This window comes from Apteryx mantelli, chromosome 2 (genome assembly GCF_036417845.1).
Source record: "Apteryx mantelli isolate bAptMan1 chromosome 2, bAptMan1.hap1, whole genome shotgun sequence".
Lineage (NCBI taxonomy): Eukaryota > Metazoa > Chordata > Aves > Apterygiformes > Apterygidae > Apteryx > Apteryx mantelli.
Genome location: NC_089979.1, coordinates 9499350 through 9519686, shown reverse-complemented (window position 1 = coordinate 9519686; position 20337 = coordinate 9499350). Strand labels below are relative to the sequence as shown.

General features: G+C 38.4%; 1 protein-coding gene across 2 annotated transcripts in view; it reads left to right on the top strand.

The window, feature by feature from the left end:
* The first annotated feature begins 3015 nt into the window (after positions 1-3015).
* The window catches only part of EFR3A (EFR3 homolog A), an 82734-nt gene continuing 65412 nt past the window's right edge, over positions 3016-20337 (top strand). The window contains exons 1-3 of one of the 2 annotated variants that reach the window (XM_067290153.1): positions 3016-3050; positions 7295-7347; positions 13435-13525. In XM_067290153.1, the coding sequence (XP_067146254.1) occupies positions 13513-13525 (13 nt within the window). In that variant the 5' untranslated portion in view covers positions 3016-3050; positions 7295-7347; positions 13435-13512. The remainder of the gene's footprint in view (positions 3051-7294; positions 7348-13434; positions 13526-20337) is intronic. The other variant, XM_067290154.1, reaches the window with a different exon arrangement.

The following is a 20337-nucleotide window of genomic DNA, read 5'->3' as shown; positions in this document are numbered from 1 at the left end:
ATCTAATTGGAAAACATGGAATTGCTACTGCCAAACCATGAATACAACTCATGTTTTCTGTGTCATTGACCATGGAATAGGATGTTGCTGTCTCACAGTCACACACAATAGGATGTTGCTGTCTCACACTTCAGATATCTCTAGAATAAAAGATATAAAGTTGTGTCTATGTTATGATTATCACTTCAAAAATAATAAAAACAAGCAGGTCCCATGTGACACAGAGTTTTGTGTATGTGTGAACCAACATATGTATGAACCATAGGTCCAAAAGACTTAGGAGATGTTGGAGTAAAACTGACCATTCTGGATAGAAATTAGCCAAGCAGCAATTTCATATGTGCATAATTAAATTTCTTCTTAATCTTATTGGGTACTTTGAATATGACCTTAGATGTGGTCAGTGAATAAGAGCCCTCCTTCATTGACAGCAAATGAAAAATTGGTGTTGGGATAGACAGGTGATGGATACTCTGCTGCTGTCCTCACTAAAATGAAAAAATTCTTGTATTCTAAATTGAATTTGTTGTCATTACATAATTTATAAGGAAGCTCACAGAGATCAACACATACATAATCGTAAACTACAGCTCTCTGCTCAGCTCTATTTTGCAACCAAATTAGGAAAACAGTTATTTTAAACAACAGCAGTACAATTAGGCCAAGGGCTTTATTGATTTTTTCCTAGAGTTTTACTTACTACATAGTGTATGTAATAATGTCTTAAAAAACATATCAAGTCTCTTCAAACAAACCATAATTCCAAAATAGTTGTACTTATTTTATGACTTTGGCTTTGTAAGCTTTAAAATTTTACTGTATCATAATTGAATCATATGAATTACAGTACAATTTTTTTTAAAATCACAGTGGTAAAGAAATTTCTAGTACCTTAGAAATACAAATACCTATTAAGACTAGGAGGTTTTTAAGTGCTAGAGTTGTAGATATAAAGGTTAAATTAATTACATACGCAAGAAAAGATGCAGAAACCCTCATTTATTTATTTAGTCTGTTCAGTGGAAATAAAATTACTTATCATGAATATATTTTGCAAAACAGGGCTTTAAGTTTTTGGCAGTTAGCAGAAGGAACACTTTTTAGATTTTCTGCCTAAACAATTTCATTTACTTTTGTTACAAGTATCGCCAAATACTACTGCAATAAAAAGACATTGACAGAATTCTTATTTCCATTTTTGTATATAGAAATAAGTCTACTTGATATTCATAAATGTTGGCAATGCATTACAAATAGAGGAAAATATTTAAAAAGAAACCCTTCAGAGAATAAAAGGTATTCAGCACAGACATGAGAGTTGTAATGTGGGACAAGTAACAGAAACTTTTTTCTTTAAATTGCCTTGTTTCTTAAACCAAAGAAAAATAGAATAATCAGGACTCGTAACTCACAGTGTTACATTTAAAACTTTGAGTAGCAGCTGAATGAACATAAACCTGGCTTGACATTTCTCTCATTCAGATGAATCATCTGTACTAGTAACGGCCAGTGTTCTCCTGAAACCATATGGTATGACAAGGATGTTGGAGCTTACACCCCCGATGCACCGCTAATGGGAGAATGAGACAGAAACCGTCTGAATTAAGCACTTCAGCAAAGAGAGCAGGCTGCCTGTAGCTGATCGACACTGGACTGGAAAAATGGTCTTTGGACTTGAAGCTACGTCGGGCATGATGAGCTGGTTGAGATCATGGTCGTGGAGTTAATTTCTAATTTTGGCAGATGGGAAAATTTATAAATTATTTCCTTTGCATTTCAGAAATCAACCAGGAGGATTACTATCACCAGCTATACTAAACTAAGGAAAAATATAGCTATAGATATGCAGAAATATCTCAGTGGTGTCCATTGTTGGCTGTCTGAAATACTTATAAATAGCACTCCAGTCCCCAAATGTTATGCTTTATAGGCAGTGACTCAATATGCAAACCTATAAAAGTCAGGTTGTTCATTTTTTTTTATTAATTTCATTATGCTCAGCCCCAAGAACTCAAAACTGTAAGCGGCATTTCATAAATCATATAAACAAGTAGAAAGGATTTTTGTTAGTTTACTCTTTTAACTCCTCCAGTTGTCCGCATATGTGTGACGTCGTGATAGTGCTGACGATTTTCCCAGATTTACAATGTCTTGAATACTGCTGAAAACTGTGAGGCATGGGGACTTCTCACCTCCCCCCTTTCCCTTGTTCAAGGATTAGATTATCTGCAAGAAACCCCCGAATTAGGAAACACTGATCCTGCCTCTAGTATTGATGAAGGAAAATCGTCTCAAACAGCACAAGAAAATGTAGTATTTCACCAGACATATCACCAGCAAACCTGAAATCAGTGAAATACGTAACGCCTCAATAAGGTCTTAGCTGAGAGGTAAATACAGAGAATCCCCTCAGACTCATCCAGACAACAGTTGGGCTGAGCTATCTACAGTGGTAACTAAACATTTCAGGTTTCTCCCTGTCTCTCTGGAAAGCCAGGCATCAAACACGCCAAATTTTGAAGCCGATCATAATCGGACAATAATAAAATAAATAAAATAATAAAAAAAAGGCGCAGCCGCCCCTGAGGCGGAGGGGCCCCCGGCACGTGACCCAAGGCCGGCCCCGCCCCCCGCAACGGCCGCCGCGGCAGCGGGCAGCCGCCCGCGAGGCGGGGCGGGGCGGGGCAGGGCCGCCCGCGGGCGGAGGGGGAAGAGCTGCCCCCTCCCCTTCGCCTCGAGGCGCTCCTTTAGCCTCCGCCGCAAGGGATGCTGGGAGTTGTGGCCGCCGACGGTGCCCTCCGCCCTTCTGCCGGCGCCTTGCCCTCCGGAGAGAGCCCCTTTCGCCACGGCCGTGCCGGGGGCGCTCCTTTTAGGGACGAGACTTCTCTAATTACCCGTGTGAAGGCAGCGATGGGTGGTGAAAGGCCTCGGGCCGCCTCGCACGGGACTACAACTCCCAGGATGCCTTGCGCCTCAAGGCACTTTAAGGGGGGGGGGGGGGGGAAGGGAGAAGATGGCGATTGCTAACCTGAGCCGGAGAGGTGGTTGAGGTGAGTGTGGCGGAAGCCAGGAGGAAGCGCTTTTCCTTGGTTTGACCTTTACGGCCCTCTCCTTTTCTCGCTCTTCCGATCCCTTCCCCGCTCTTTTCCGCTTTGGGGAGTGAGGCGGCTGCGACAGACAGACAGACAGGCGGGCGGGCGGGCGCTGAGGCAGGGGCCGTGCGCGTGGCGCTGAGGGAGAGGCTGTGGAGGAAGGCTCAGGGGTCAGGGCGCCGGCCGGCCTGCTGCGGGGCTCTTTCTTGGTAGCGGTGTTGGGAGGGGAGAGCCCCGCTTCACAGCACTTCAGCCCATACCTCTGCGTCCCCCACCGCACGTGCCCACGGAATCACCCTGGCGCCCGGCTCCTGGCGTCCTGTGGGCGCTGCCGAGCGTGGTTTCAGGTGGGCCAGCCCTGCCCAGTGCGCTCTGCGTTCTGCCGGATTGGCTGCCCGCCAGCAAAGGTGCCACAGAAGGCTCGTAGCATCGAACTGAGGCTCCCCTGTCCCTCTCGGGTGAGGGCCTAAGGTCCTGCCACTGCTGTATAGTGCCCGTGTGTTGCTCACCCGAAGGTGGGAGGCAGATGGTACAGCAAAACCTTGTCGGTAATCAGTCTCGTCTTGGACGTTGTCAAGCATCCCTGTGTCATCACTGTATAAGCAGTGTAGGAATGGAGGTCTGTGGATTTGAGGTTCTCTGGGTTTGATTTGATGGACCATAACACTAGGCTGTCTTACTAAATGTTAGCAAAACAATGTAATAGGACTACACAGTCTTATTACATTCTAACTCTCTTAAATAGTTTCCTCTTTTATTTTAAAATTACTGTATGCTTTTCTTCTCTCAGGGCCTCTGTCATTAGCAATACCTGGCAGGTTATGGTCATTCTAATGGATGACCAGTACTGGGTTGATTTTCCAGGTTGCTATACCTATCAGTGAGCATGCAGCATAGAGCCATGCTTTGGATAATCGAGGTCTAGGCTCACAAATCTAATTATATTACAGTTTTTATTTCTTTAAGATTAATATATCTAGGGGCATAACCTGTGGTACTTTAAGTTGAGATACTAGAAAGAAAGACTCTTAGAGTGGGTTGTGAGATCTCTCTGCCCTGCTAGAGAAACTGTGGAAAAGATTATCAGCCTGTGACTGCGAACCTGAATTCTAACTCCTATATAAAAATCAAGTTAGCTAGCCTGGAAGTTACACTTTTTAAAGCTAAATCAGATGTTTCCTCATTGCAAACTGAGTAGGTAAGCTAAAACCATAGTAACAGACAAGGCTAATTTCACAAGGTATAGGTGATTTCTACCTTCTTAAGCCTCTACGATGTGCTCAAAATACTTTGAAATCTTCTGTTTAATAACTTCAATATACAGGACACTTTGCTGGAAGACTCAGTGTACTCAGTGGGTAAAATTTAGTGGGTAAAATTTCCTTTTGAAGTTGATAGTTTGGGTTTGAAATCATGATTGTAGGGCCCTGGTACATGGAAAGGCTTACACACAAGTCTTATGTAATCCTTTTACTAACACTCTTGCATATTAGTTTACAGAATGTTGCTAGAATTGGATTGATTGCAGATTCAGGGGAGAGCTCTCAAAAATGGAAATTAGAATATAGTTTGTAAATAATTGAAGACAATTGTTCTTATTATGTTTTGTACAGTGTTAGGAAAATGTTTGCAGTTAATGGTGAACATTAACTTCTTTCTAGTTCTGACTCAAACTTGTGCAGGAGAAAATAAATAAATTTAACCCTTCCTGTAAGTGGAAGGAGCCACTGGAATACCAGTCAGATTTACCACTTGAACTTCAGGGGAATGTGAAATGGGGACCACACTTTTAATTAGAAAATCTAAGTTACAAAATGTACAAGTTGCAAACTGCTCCTGTTGGTATCAGTGGCTTCTAACTGGCCATCCTAAGGCTGTAATGAAATAGTTCTTGTAAAATTACTATGTCATTTTTCAACCATTTTTAATGTTTTTTAGATATGTACAAATACATATGTAAAAATGCATCATCATTCCTTAGGAGTACAGCAAAAAGCATGTTTTTTTAATCTAACTTTAGCAATGTGTTGAGGTAGACATAGGAGCAGTGCCTTTAATTGGTCAGTGAAATGGATATTGGGTTCAACAGGAGTCTTAAAGATTGTGGGAAAGGTTGGAAAGGGATGCTTATTTAACATGCAGGGTTTTCTCTGGTCCCCAAACCATCTACTTAAGACTGAATTCTCTAATCTGCTTGTCAGACAAATGCTTGTCAGGATATACCCTTTTGGATGAGCCAACTAGGATGAGAGTACTGGCTAGTCACGTTAATATAGCCAGGCTTATGTGTGGCATTGCTTCTGGTACGTGATGAAGCTAATTCAAAGTGAAGTCAGGTAATTGCACAGTGCTATGTAAATCTGTCTCAAATTGCTTTTTTTTTGGGGGGGGGAAGGGGAGGAGGATCCTGCAAATTGTAGTTGGAGGCTAATAGATTATGTTTAAGAATGAGCATGTGACTTTTTAATCTTTGCCTCTCTTCAATATTAAATATCCTGATCAATTTTAAAGGTAGAGAGTATGTGGGGAGAAAAAAGTGGTGCAAAATTAAATTTTTCAGCTCATGGTTGCCCAACCTGGATTGCCTGTCAGAGATGCTTCAACCTTTACTCTCCTTTGTCTTAATTTGGGGGAATGGATGGGTGCCCAGCTGACAATCCCATTTTGAGTGCTCAAAATCAGAGTAATTATTTATAGTGTTACATAATCAAGTAACCTAAGGGTGGAATTGACTTCCTAAATGAAAATACAAAACCCTAGGTATACTAGCTTCTATTTTTTTTATCTGTAGCAGAAGACCGTATATATTTTTTTGGAAATACAGATCTGATTGTATTGCACTGAGAAGATGATGTGGGTGTTAATACCCTTTCTTCCCTCACCCAGCATTTGTTCATATGAATTTAATTAAAAAAAAAAAAAAAAAGTATTTACCAAATCAGAGGTTTGGCACAAAGCTTTGACTTTGTGCTTATCAGAGTGGTGTTCTCTTATATTACTGTGATAATCTAAAGTAGTGAAATACAGTCCATAAGATGTTTTCCATTTTGGATCTCTTATGGAGATCTATTGTTTTAGGGCAGACAGGAAAGGACATCTGCTCTAGCGTCTGTTTGGCTTTCTTGGTGCTGTTTGTGGAGTTGCATGATAATAAGCAATAATTTCTCCTTATAAATCATCCTTTAATTTCAGATCCTAGGATATTTAAGTGCTGACATAAAATTATATTTAAGCACATAATCTGAGGAAGTAGTAACTCAGAACCAGTAAGCAGAACAAAGTATTTTCTTCCTGTGCTAGGACTGCTTGGGTCTAATGGAGCTATAAACTGAGGTTAGAGTTTCTTATCCTAGCCAAATTGTGTAGAATCTCTTTAAAATGAAGCTGCAAGTTTTTGATAAGAAACATTGCACTTGTGTGTCATACAGCCAAATCAAGATCTGCTTTTTAAAGTATGTGTTTTTATATTGTACTTTTGATTGTAATTATGTTTAGAGTTGCTATTATACCTGTAGGAAAACAAAATAATTTTAGATCCTCAATGGAAAACTAGTCGTGACTTCTATTTACCTCTCTTGAAAATCCAGAAATGTGTGGTTTTGAAGCACTATTTTTAATCATGGTTGCTATCAGCAAATTAGAACCCTTGATTAAAATACATATACAGTGAGAATAAAGTTTATTTTTAACAATGATGAGCCTTTTTTCAATGTGTGACCATTAAAATGTATTTATTAAAATGTTTATTTTTTTGATGTTGGGAGGAAAAAATGTTTTAGGAAGTGTCACATAGAAACATTTCCAGCATCATTTTTCTTTTTATACAACAAAAATCTTTCACAGCCCTTTTATTGGAGAGGTACAAAGATTTATATTTGAAGTGGAAATATCATATATAAGTCTATACAGCATTTAGCATCATGAACAGTGGCAATGTGAAATGTCATCCAAATAAGTACAAAGTAAATTCTTTTTTTCAAGCATCAAATGCAGGAACAGAATGACTGAATTTGAAGAACTGGAAAAACCTACATATAATTTGGTTAGATAAAATGATACCTGGGCTTCTGTGGTAACAGTTAACATGATATTGGAGCTGAAGAATGTTGCTTAGGTTCATTCTTGATAGATTTTTACATATATTTTTATGGAAAATTGTCTAAAACTATTGTCTTGACTTAACATTTTTTCTTTCTTTATAGCTTATTATATTTCACAAAATTGAAGACAGATTTCTCATTAACAATGCCTGCTAGTAAGTATTGTCATCTTAAGTATTTTCTAAGAGAATATTTAGGGATGTTTACCTTAAAATATATTTTTTCGGGAGGCTAAAAATTCTAACAAAATTAAAATGGGGGGGAAGAAACCTAATGATGATACTTGCTGTTATTTTTGAGACCTTAATACTGTCCAGCCTCTACAATTCTTAGATTCAGGTATATTTTTCAAAAGAACCTAATTTGGACTGCTTTCTCCTGTTCAGTAAGATTTGCACAGCTTAACGTTGATTAATTATGTGATTTAACGAATGTAAAATGATATTCCAACACAATCATAACCTTGTTTTTGAAAAAATCACAAATATGGCTTTCAGATGATAGAATTACTATTTAGGATATAAAGTGATACAAGACTTGGATATTTTAGCATGGAAAATGAAATAGGATTTTGAGGGAGATGTTTCTAAGAATTAAGTTCTTGTATACCTTGAAGAGAAACATCTTTCACTTATACGAAGCTTTAGGTTATGAAATATATTAAAATATTATAAATCCCAACTAAAATGTGTGTGACTTTCTATTTTATGTTTTAAAAAATCTTGCATAGTCTTTGTAGTAAAATCACTAACATCAGTGTCTGGATAAAACAGACTGCTTTATCATGAAGGTAAAGACTTCTGCAAAAGGTGAACTTTACAGTCATTGAGTACTCTTTAATTGCAGGTTTGTAATGAGACTTACAAGTACTTGATGTAATCAGGAAATGTTTGGGGGGAGGGGTTGGGATGACTTAAGATTTGTAATAAGCTGTGGCTATTGGATCCTTAAAAATGTCTTACAAAATTTTAGTTACTGTGTTACATGATGTTACATCTATGAATGGATATTCTATAACTGATAATATTTTAATATGTAGTGTTGTTTGAACCAGTGTCATTATAAAATATCTTGGTATAAATATTTTAGAACTTCTTTTATGTAAAAAATAGTTGGAATTGTTCCTCTACATAGACATGCTTATAAAATGAGTTTATTAAACAAAACAGTAGCCAATATTAACCTGTTACATTGTATATTTGGATTTGAAGCTGCTGGCTTAAATTGTTCAAACTGTATTGTGGTCCAGTTTCTGTAGTACGATAAATTGCTTCTGTGGTTAAGTTGCAGTTTTTAGTACTCCTAAGGCTTTTACCATGATACTTATTTTTACTGTAAAGCTTTTTTTTTTTCTTTTCCTATGTCAGCTCTGTATGTGTTGAGGGTTATTATCAATATTTTGCATCTTAATGCATGTAATATTGTAATATTTGTCTTTAATGAGACATTCAAAACTGTACAGCCATTTATTTATCTTCTGTGTATCTTATGCTAGCTTTCTGAGTGTATGGATAAAGGGAAGGTAACCTAACAGATGTATGTTTATTGCAGTTTATATGAACTAAAAATTTTACTAACTTTCTCCTTTCCAATAATGATGGTGATAAAGATGTGTGATTAAATCTTAAAGTAAGCAAGCATTGCTTTGCTACTAGTTGTACCTTTTATTGATGTCCATAGAGACAGGCTTCAAGATTTTTTGCTTTCTTGTATGTGGAAAAGAAAACTTCTGTCTCCTAATTTAGGCTTCCCTAGAGATTCCAAGGGATTCCTTTCAGAGCATATTGAGGAAACACAGGTTGTTAGTGTAGTGTGTTACTCTGAAGTCTTAAATTATTTGTCCTTGAAATCTGTAAAGCTCACTTGTTAGTACAGTCGTCTCCCCCCCCCCCCCCCCCCATGGAGTTCTCGCATCCCACATGTTTGCAAATGCACTGAGCATCTTCTAGAGTAAAATGTGTAAGTGGCTGTTAGAGTGAAATATTTTCCAAAAATATTTTCCATCAAGCTAGAATGAGTTCTATCGGGCTGAAGTAGAATAGTTTGTCCCACCTGCTTTCTTGAGTGTCTGTCAGTTCCTTGAAATCTTTTTACCTCTTTTTCTAACACAGTAGTTTAGAAATGTCTAGATATGTGGTCTGAAAAATCAGGGAAAGCCAAGATATTGGTGTTATGGAAAGACTGGACAAAAAGGCTTTGTTAGTTGTCCTGTAGATCTTAAAAGAACTGAATTTTTAGAGATGTTTTAGAAGTCAATCTTGAAGTTACTGCAGATGAAATATACATAGCACAGTACACTTTAATCTCTATTAACTAACTTTTAGACAGTTAACATTATGTAGTCCACAGTAGTCAGAGTTGGGATGTATTATCAAGAGAGGGAAAGAGATGAATTGACTTGTGAAAGGCTGAACATAGGCAGTTAACCAAAGGTAATGTTTATTCTTAACCTTATCTCAGTAATGTTGATCCCTGCAGTATTTGTTTGTTACATACTGGAATATCCTAATTCTTACTGATACTGCTGTTTATTGATCCTGTTTGAGAATATGGGGAGGCAGCAGTGCATGGAGTACTTAATGAACTGATGTTAAGGGTTTAGTCTTGCTGCAGTAATACTTGGTCCATAAAGACAAAGTTTGCAGTCGGTTATCTTAATTTTGAGGTGCTAAAAGTGCTTGGCTTCGTTTGGACTTGGCACGTCATTTGCATTGACATGTAGTCTGCAGCGGATATGTACTGCTATACAGTTGCTGCAGCAGCTGTAGCAAGCTTACCAAAGCAATGCTTTTCCCAATAGTCCTTAGAGCTGTGACTTTACATACAGTTCCTCATGTGCAAATAACATGGGCATTGTTGCAAGAAACGCTTGCAGACTTGTTGTCTTGATCTGAAGTTGAAATACAAGTTGCAAGTTGTGAAATGTTGAGAAGTTAAATGTCTTCTCACTGATATTGTATTATAGCAAGGGTAAATTGATTTGAACCGAAGTTATTTTATTAACTGATTTAGCTGTGGCTTGTATAGGTGTGAAGAAACCTTTGATTGAAAGATTGGTTAGTGCTTTCCTTATTAAAAAAACAACAAGAACAATAACAAAGTCCTTGCAGATGGGAAAATCTTGCAATCAGATAACCTTTGCAGTAAATGTAGTATCTGTTTTTGTTCATCTCAAGTGTGTGCTGTATCTATGTCCCTATTTGAGCAACAAATTTGTACAGATTAGTTCATTTGGCATATTACACTTTTATTATTAAACAGTTTCTCTGTGGGCTTTTGTCAGTTGCATTTGTAGGGAAATGTTGAGAACACTATACTTAAGGAAAAAAGCATGGTTAAATCATTTATCAAAACATTTGTTTAAGACTGTTTTCTTATGTTCCAGGTATACTTGATTTCCCCCCCCCCCCCCGAAATGGCTAACCTACTTAGTTGCTTTATTCTCTTGACTTCAGTTAAATAGTTACTATAAAATCTGCCTTTTTTTAAGTTAAAACATTTATACTTGCTTGGTTTGGAAAAACTACCAGTGATATAGGTAAGAAACAAAGCTGCATACTATAATAAGGTACTTGTTTGTGGTAGCTATATATGTGAATGTTGATTTAAATGATTTATAGTCTTATTTATTCCTTTAATTCACTTAAATTGTATCTTTAATTTTCAAGGTTTTGTTAATAACAATTGTTATGCTAAACTGATATTAGCTGGTGATTAGCAGGCCCTTCATGTACAACTGAAACATGCAAATCGGAGCAAATCAATATAAATAAGGAAATCCATAAAAGTGTCATATACCCTTTAGTCTGACAGATGTAACTTGTCTACATTCTCACCATGAATGAATACTGTTGCAAAACTTAGTAATATGAAAATCTCCTATAATATTTTGTCAAATACTTGTCAGTTAGAAAGAGATCTCTTGATCTGCATTAACAGATATACATATTATGTGGTAAATCTTCCGCTGTTTGGGTAAGTTCAGAATGCTGAAGCAATCTGGACAAGCAGTATACTTAAACTGTGTAAAATTTTGTTGCCTCAACTTTCCAAACACCATATGGCTTTTTCCTAGTTGGCTTTGCAGCGATGGCTAGCCTGCACTTGAGGTGTGCTGGTAGTTTCCCTAGTTTGTGTGAAGTGAAAGTAACTAGAAGGTAGAAAAACTGAAGTGCTTGTCTTTTATCTTTTTTTCTTGGAGTTTATTATTTCCAATTAGGTTACTTCATAGTCTTTGTGGCTGGCTGTTAGTATTTGAAAACTTTTTGGGGATCTTCTCTATTGCACTTTCATTGTTCTTAAATGTTAGTGGAGGGATGTTGGGGGGGGCGCTCAATGGCAGTAAGACCCCAAAACTCGGGGCTAAACAAACTCTTCTTTCCTCTTCTTTTTCACAGTTTTTCTGTTTACTTTGAAAATCTTATCAAAGAAAAGACAGATTATTGAGTGACAGAATGCCTGTTATTATCAAGCAGAAGAATCTACTTTGTCAGCTTTTTTCTAATACTTTAACAAAAAACAAACTTTTTTGAAACCTTTATAAATTACTTTTAAGTAAAATCCCCTTACTGGGTAGAGCTTCCTTGCCAGGCATAGGGAAGAAAATACCACTTGGAATGTATTCAAATATGAGTGGATTCTTAACTCATTTTAAGAGGCAGATAATCTCTTAATTTTGAGTTCTTTCTCTGACACCAATTTAGGGAAATTCAGAATTACTTATCTTTTGCAGTTCTAGTTTTGATTCTGTGTATTTTAAGTAATATCAGGATTGTTAGTGAGAAGGGAAGGTTTATTTCCCTATGAAATACAATTTTAAAATACCATGGTGGTTGGAGATATATTTCTAACTCTGTCTATATAAATATTTAAGGCATTAATGCATTCTAATTTTTAGCAAAAAAATTAAGTCATAGCTCTAAAAAAAAAGCTTTTTTCCTCGTTTTCCATCTAGCACTTTTTTCCTTGTATTGTATTGTATGTATTTTTTCAAGTACCCCTGCTGCTTTGAAGCCCCAAATGGGGCACTCCCATTTAATGAAGTGTTTTTCTTAATTGCTTTAATTCATTTTACATGCATTAGGAAGCCTATCAGTTTTCTGGTCAGCATTGTTGACTATTTAGAATACAGTGTTAAAATAAATACATTATAATGCTATGCAAATTTTATTTTGGTTATTAGAGAAGAGTTGCATGGGGGAATATCTCAAATCATTGTGTGATACTTTGTTCTAATCTCCTAGAGGATTAGTGTGAGCCCTGTGTCCCTGGAAGCTCTTAACCCAAGTTCTCCCCTGCTCCCCCCCCTTTTTTTGATACTAATCAAACCAGCATAGGAACTTTAAAAACAGCTGCTAAGGAAAGGTCATGGTTTGGGCTGCATTTGGCAGTCTGCCATTTATTTGCTGAGTTGATCTAAGCAGAGATCTTTCAGTCAGAGAAGGAAAACTCAGTATCTGTAGCTATTATATTTTGGTTACAAAGTCAAACACTTTATATAATGGATTCTTTACATAATAATACACAATAAATACTTTAAAAGTGTAAACGCTTAGGTACACATTTTACACCTAATTCTTAGATGTTGTCTTTTCTATACTGAAAAGAGAAAGTAAGAACTCGATATATGCTTTGATTAAGCTAGAAAAAAAAACAGGAACTTGTAGCAGGAAAATTGTATTTTGTAGCTGTAATCAACTTTGTGTGCCAAAGAGGTGGTTGCCTCCGTATTCTTAAATGAATTGACAGGGATTTCTTTTAGATTTGTTAATTTGGAGCAGGTGCTCATTTTGTTGCTTTCTTTTAGCAGTTAATTCTCTCTGGGGTTGCATCATGCAAACTCCACTTGGGAAAGTTAGTGTTAGGAGCTGCTCCACAGAAAGTGAAAATCACATGTAGTAGCATAGTGCAAATAACTTTTACAAACAACATTCTTCCCATAAACTGCAATAATCTCTCATTTGTTTTGCAGCATGCTTCAGTATAGCCAAGAAATGAACAACTTTGTCTTGTCTGTTGCTTGTCAAAACCTGAAAAGTCTACTTCTTCAGCTGATGTCGCTTATGTGTGCACAATCTGAACATATAACTATTTAGGAAATCAGATACTTTGAACTTAAAGGCTTAGATATGAACAGTATTATGTGCTTTTAAACTATACATACACTTTAGTGAATATTAAAATGTAGCATAATAGTTTATTTTCAGTTTTCATTGAAATACTGCTATCATTGTTATTTACAGAAATTGCTTTGCGACTGGGTTTTCCTATCAGTCGATTAACCTTCATGTGCAGCATTGTTTATTATTGATTTCTCGATCATGGGACGAAAGGGTAAGAAGGTTCATGCTGATTATGCATGCAAGAGCCCTATTTTTTAATGCATGATAATAAAGAAATTGATTTGGGAGGGGGTAAGTTTTCCACCATGTGATTAAATGCATGTCTCTCTGGAATAACTAGGGTTAACTGTGCTTTTAAAAGTGCTTTGGCCTGCCTGTTACATGGACATTCTTTCCCTTCCCCACTATACCACAAGCAATGCCAGTGATTTTTTAAAAAAAATCGGGTGTCTTGTGAATTACTGGAGATAGAAGTTAATTTTCTACATGACTCTTGGCTTTCAATGAGTGCTATTTCATTTCCAGAAAGTCACATCATTCAGGATAAATTCACACAGGAGTTAGACAGGAATGAGTAGAAAATTCGGGGTAAGTAGATGGATGAGAATTTTTTCCTCATCTAATAGCATGTAGATTTCAGTTGATTATGTCCAAAGGTGAACACTGAAGGATTTTGTTGTTTTAAAGGTGCTTGGCTGAATAGCCAAAGTTCTGCTCTGCTCTGTGTTTCTGGAGTTACCATTAATAAAGTATAGTAGCCTTTTTTTTTTTTTTTTTTTTTTTTGCTAATGTATTAAAGGGAATAGCCTATGACTCTTACTAGTAACCCAGTTGGTTCAAAGAATACAAACCTTCTGGTACCCAGAAAGAGGTCAGTATGAAACACAGGGAAAATGTTATAATTGTTTATATTTGAAAAGAAGTACACAACCAATTATACAGTCCTTTTCTTGAACAGATGTATTGAAGAATCATAAGACTGGCAAGTCAAGATTTGTAAACTAGGAAATTTCTTAACTTGCTTAATTGCAATACATAAAAACAAATTAATTAAATCTGTTTATGAAATATTTGCATTTCTGTTGAGCAGAAGCTTAAGTAAACTTATATTTGTGCAGAGTGAATATTGCAGTAGTCAGACTGGTATGTTCTTACTTCATAGCAAAATACATGTCTCAGTCTAGAGTTAAAGAACTCTCTAGCCTTTGATAATTTGTATGTGGAGGTAACAGAGCTCATGAAATATAAACTATTGAAGTACTGGTAATTTGTGTTCAAGAACTTTGAATTTTTTGAAATATTAGATCATTTTCCTAAACTAGAAACATGGCAATCTAGAGTAGAAATCAGTATCTTCTGTAAAAATGAGCAAAATAGACAATAATTATGTGAGAAAAGGTAAATATTTGATTTCAAAATAAATGTTTATTTCAGTTCTTTTTATTTATTTATTTTTTAAGGATTTGTACCAAAGTAGAAAGAACAAAAGTAAGGAACATCATGGCCTCTAAACACAATCACATTTTCATCTTGTTCCTGTGTCAGTTGTTTTAAATGTAATAATTTCTTTAGATATGTGAGTCAGGAAAGATTTGGTGATTTCCTCCCCTCAGCCCCCATCATTAGATTGAATTTAGCAGACTGGAACATTTCAATCTCCATGCTTACAGGGCAAGAGTTCCCAACAGTATTAATCTCAAAATAATTTTGAATGAATGAAAAGGCAGATAGGAATGTCTCGGCCTGAGTCAGGTTTGTTGTTGCAATACCTTTTTCCTATGTGCTTTGTCCTAACTGTAAAACTAACAGAAATAACTTGCCCAAGTAATAGAAAATTTGGAAAAGTGTTAAACTGGTATTTCTGTCAGTTTATCAAATCCGTAAGAGCAGCAGCCCAACTCTTCTTCTAGCTTAATTCTTTTCAGAGTGTTCTTAAATCATATCAGGTCCAAGAGAAAAGGTTAATTCTTTCTTCCTTTGAAAGTTCAGTTCTAGGCCAAACCTGTAGGATTTATTTTGCTGTAGACAATTTCAATCTATATTCTATGACTGTTCATTTCTCTAATTTTCTAATGCTTGTAGTTTTCAAAATTTGTATCTTTATACACTTTTAACAGTTGCTGTGAAATCTTGAAGCTAAAGTTTACAATATGAGAAATTATAAGAAATAGAGGATTTGGGCTTTAGGCAATCTTGCATAACAAATCATTTTTTTATACTGAAATTTTATATTTGTATTAATACTGATTGGGTTTTCCTGTTTTAGACCATCTGTGGATTAAGTTTGAAACAATGATTGCTTTGTCACTGAAGCCAACTTGTGGATTTTGCAAAGCTCATAGGGCTATAACATGGTTTTTGTATGCCATGTAAAACCTGAGTAGAATTTTAGGACCCAAGATTTTCCAAAATAATTGGTACCTGTGTAACTTAATTTTACTTCTGATGCCCAGCTTGAGACCCGTTAAAGGACTCATGGTTTCTTTTCTTTTTTAGTTTTTTTTATTTCAAAAAAAAAAAAGGTAGGGGGGCAGGGGGCACAACTATGTATCTAAATTGTACTTGGGCATGTTCAAATATTTTGCTGTTTGTGGACTGTGTTTTGTCTTGAAATGGGCTCCCAAAGTCTTTAATAATGTTTTGAGAATGCTTACTCTAGGTCTTATCTGTGAATTTCAAACCAACTTTGTCACTGTACTAAATCAGTATTCTGTTCTGATTTTTCTAAAACTGTCAGTATGTAAGGAAAAGGTGATGTGAAAACTAAAAATGTGAAGATTTATCTTCACAGACATTGTATTGGGCTCTTTCTGTAGTTCTAAGAAATACAGAATTATTTCTGTGGTTAAAATAAATTCTCCCACTTGCTACAAACTAGAACATAACATGATTGGGAAGGGACTTTAAGATGCCAACACCCAATTTGTACACCTCATATGTTATGAAATATGAGTAGCTAGGAGCTGTGTCTGTCGTCACTGAGGTAGCAGAATTTTTGTGTGTTCTAACAAATGCAATGCAAGCTGGTCCCAACACTTTCTATGTGCGTTTTTTTTTCTTTTTTTCTTCCCCACCCCCCGGTGGATTTGTAAACTGTTACATTTAAAGTCAGCATTAATATTTCTTCAGACATGAGTTCAAAGTTCTTCAGAGCTACCAGAACATTGCTTTTGCAAATTGAATTTGAAGTTGGCATTGTGAATGGTGAGGAGTAGCGGTGTTTGTGAGTAAGAGAGCTTGGATTGCTGTAGAAGGTGATGAGTCTGTGTGTCCATGATGTTCTGTCTGGTTTCTACAGAAAACTAATGAGATACCTGAGACTAGATGATTAACAATATGTGCATATATATAATTATTTCTTTGTATGTAATTTTACACCTGTCAGTCTTCTAGACTGAACAGTTCAGTCTGGTGGGAGCAGACTGGCAGCAGAAAAGGGGCATAGCCATTAGGTACTGAAGATGCCCAGCACGGGAATCAGCTGCCTGTACGTACTTTGTACCTGTGGCTGATCAGGAATAGCAGAATGGGGGAACTGTTTTATCATTAGCTGAGATATGCCTTGAAGACTCCATCCAGAACCATATGTGTTCTACACCTAGATATACTCCGTTTTGGAGAGGATAAGACCATTCAGAACCTCGTCATAGCTGCTTTTCAGTTATTTTGGGAGGCTCGACTCCAACCTGGGTGCACTTTCTAGGACTAATGGGAAAGATTAACAGTCACAAGAATATTTTATAATTGAGATTAACCTAGAATGAGTTCAGTGTAATGTCTATCTTTAATGTTCATATTAAAAAAACTATTAATATTAGAATCTTGTTGCGTGAACTTCTTTGTCTAAAACACAGACAAGTAGCTCGCCTTGAATGAGAGGAGAGTGAGCTTCTTGCCGGTGCAGCTGATCTTCCCCATGTTTTGCCAGGGGTTCTGGGCCAAGAAAACAAGCTTGGTCTCATGAAGCCACATTGTCTTTAGAACGGAAAAATGAGCAAAAGTCATGAAACTTCTTGACACCCCTCTACTTTCAGATTTCCCATGAATGAAGTTTCAGGTAGTTATTACCCTAAGAGGTCTTGCAAACCTGCACACTTGCTGACTAGTTACTAACTGTTTTGAAGTGAGCATGTCTTCTCTAGGGCAGGTGATGATCAAAGTGTCCCAATGCCATCCTTCATGCTGTCTTTAGATAGTGCAAGTGTGTAGTATTGACAAAATCATCTGTGTCACTGGCCTTCAGGGCTCCCAAAAGAAGGTAGCTTTTGACACTGTTCAGTCTCTTACTTGACATAGGGAAGCTACAGTTTCAAAAATGGCAAAAGCTACTACTCCATTGTGCAGACTTTGGTTGACCAGCAGGGTAGATCTACAGACATATTGGCAGCCTTCCCAGGTGTCAGGGGTCTTTTCAGTTTCTTTCGTGACTCTGGCCTTGGATTGAAGGGGTGTCCTGAAAGCTTTTTTTCAAGCGTAGGCAGGATCATTCGTGGTGTTTGGGTGACTATTTGTGTTGTAAGAGATGCCAAGTAATCCTTATATGCTTCAGACTCGTGGCTGTACTGCAACAAAGATGGATCCCGTTAATTGTATCATTACCACATTCAGGGTGGAAGTTTGTGCATCTGTTATCAATGCAAGATGGTTGGCTTTGCGCATAGATTAGATATTCACAGAATGGTTGAGGTTGGAAGAGACCTCTGGATATCATCTAGTCCAACCTTCCCTGCTCAAGCAGGGTCACCTAAAGCATATTGCCCAGGACTCTGTCCAGACGGCTTTTGAATATCTACAAGGATGACACAGGCACTTCCTTGCCCTCATACCAATATTTGAGGTACCCCCACTTGAGCCCTCTTTTGCTAATTGCATGGTCTCTATAACTTTCCCCTTCTCATGTCTTTCCTAGTTTAAAGCCCTCCTTACCAGGTTGGCCAGCCTGTTGGCAAAAATATGTGTGCCCCATTTGGTGAGGTGGATCCCATCTCTCCCAGGCAGATGTCAATCTTCAAACAGGGTCCCGTGGTCATAGAAACCAGAACCCTGTTGCTGATGGCCAATTGTTAAACTCTCAGTATCCATCTACTCATCCTCCCATCCTTCCCCCTCGCTGGCAGGATCGAGTAGAAAACCAGCTGGGCCCCCATACCACTGACAACTGCCTCCAGAGCTCTGTAATCACATTTAATGCTTTACAAGTAACCCTTGGCTGTATTATTGGTGCCCACGTGGAAGAGCAGCAGGGGGTAATAGTCAGAGGAGTAGACAAGCTTTGGCAGTCTCTCCACGACATCCTGGATCCGAGCCCCTGGCAAGCAGCTAACCTCCCTAGACAGGAGGTCAGGTCGACAGATGGGTGCCTCTGTCCCCTGCAGCAGGGAGTCACCTACTACAGTCACTTGCCGCTTCCTCTGGTGCTCCTGCATGGCACGTGGTCCGTCAGCTCAGATGCTTCATGTGAAACCATGCCCAGCTTCTCCTCAGTTTGGAGGGCAGTGAACCTGTTCATCAGCTGTAAGCCTTCAGGAGGAGTAGGAACCTTCCTCTTCATATGAGAATTGACCAATTTCCAGCCTTCACCTTCTTTGGAGTTATCACTTACTGATGTAAGATGTTCTTATTATAGTCCAAACTAAATGCCTGCTCTGCCCTGCGTAACTCCTGTGAGGATGTGTGTGAGCCTTTCAGTCTATACTGGGATAGTAAAGACTAGTTTTGGAGGGCTTCATCCTGTGTAAGTGGTCAGGATATCTACAATGGAATTTGTGTCCGTGACCATCACAGAGAGCTCCAAATGTGTGTCCGGGAGTGGACTGAGTGGAATGAGGTAATGTGTTTAGATGTCAGGTCCTTGATGCAGGCTGGAGGAGCAGGGGGCTGAGCTTTCTGTCCTCCAGGACCTAAAAGAATTTCCTTTCTGAGAAAATGTTGAGTGAAGCGGAAAGGAAAGGTGACTGATTTTGGTCTATTCATGCTCAAGTTTTTGGCTGAAATAGTCTGTGGGGAGAGTAACTGCACCCTTCCTACCCAGTGGACCATTGACATACCATATCCTAACTTTGCCCAGTCATAGCTGGACTCCCAATGCAGAAACTACCCTATACCCCTCCATGCCAAGCTCTTGGGCCTACACAGAGCTTAACTTCCATCTGCTGTGCCAAGCTTGGTCACCCTTAAAGGGGTAGTGCCTTCTCTTTCCCCTCCCTTTCTCCTTTAGTCTGAAAGTCTGCCTGTAACCTGATCTTGTACCGATTTAGAAGCAGCTTGCCATGAACTCAGTATTCATTTAGAAATGGTGGTATCATCATGTAGTTTCCCCCCAGCCTCTACCCCCCCCCCCTTTTTTTCCCCTCCTTCTCTGGGCTTGTCACCTAGAATTAGTTTCCTGACTGTGAGCTGTCTACTGGAAGGGGGAATGAAAGTAGTTCTTTACCAAATCTAACCGCAAACTGCCAGCTTACTGAGACTGAAGTGACAGTTGTCATGAGGGAGACCTGCGGAGGGAGCTGCGTGTCTCGAAAGGACGATTGCACACCACAGCTCAGCTGCAGTGTCTGGCTGAGGGCCGGTGCCTTTGCAGGTGGCGAGTGCGTGTGAGAATGCTGTGTGGGGAGGAGGATGTTGTCCCGCCATTACCGGAGGTGGTCCTCAGCCTGAGGACAGCTGATACATTCCAGATGAAGGGAAGACTGTTCATGGGACAGGGGTGGGATCTGTGTGCAGTACCGGTCACGCCGTGGCGTTAACCTGTAAACTGCTGCATGCGAGGAGAAGGGGGCCTGCACTAGGTCCTTAGCACAGAAGCCTGGGTGGATTACGTTACCGTGGTATGTTGCATACACAGCCTGCTTGGGTCACTGGGACTGAGCAGGACACACGGGTGAGGACTGGGCAAGGTAGTTTCTAACCTAGTAAGTTGTTACATAGAAGAAATCTTCCTTGGTCCTGGAAGAATGTCTTTTAGCAGACCATGTGGTTCCCTCGGCTCTGAAACAAATGTCCCAAATCCCCTAAAAGCCTCAA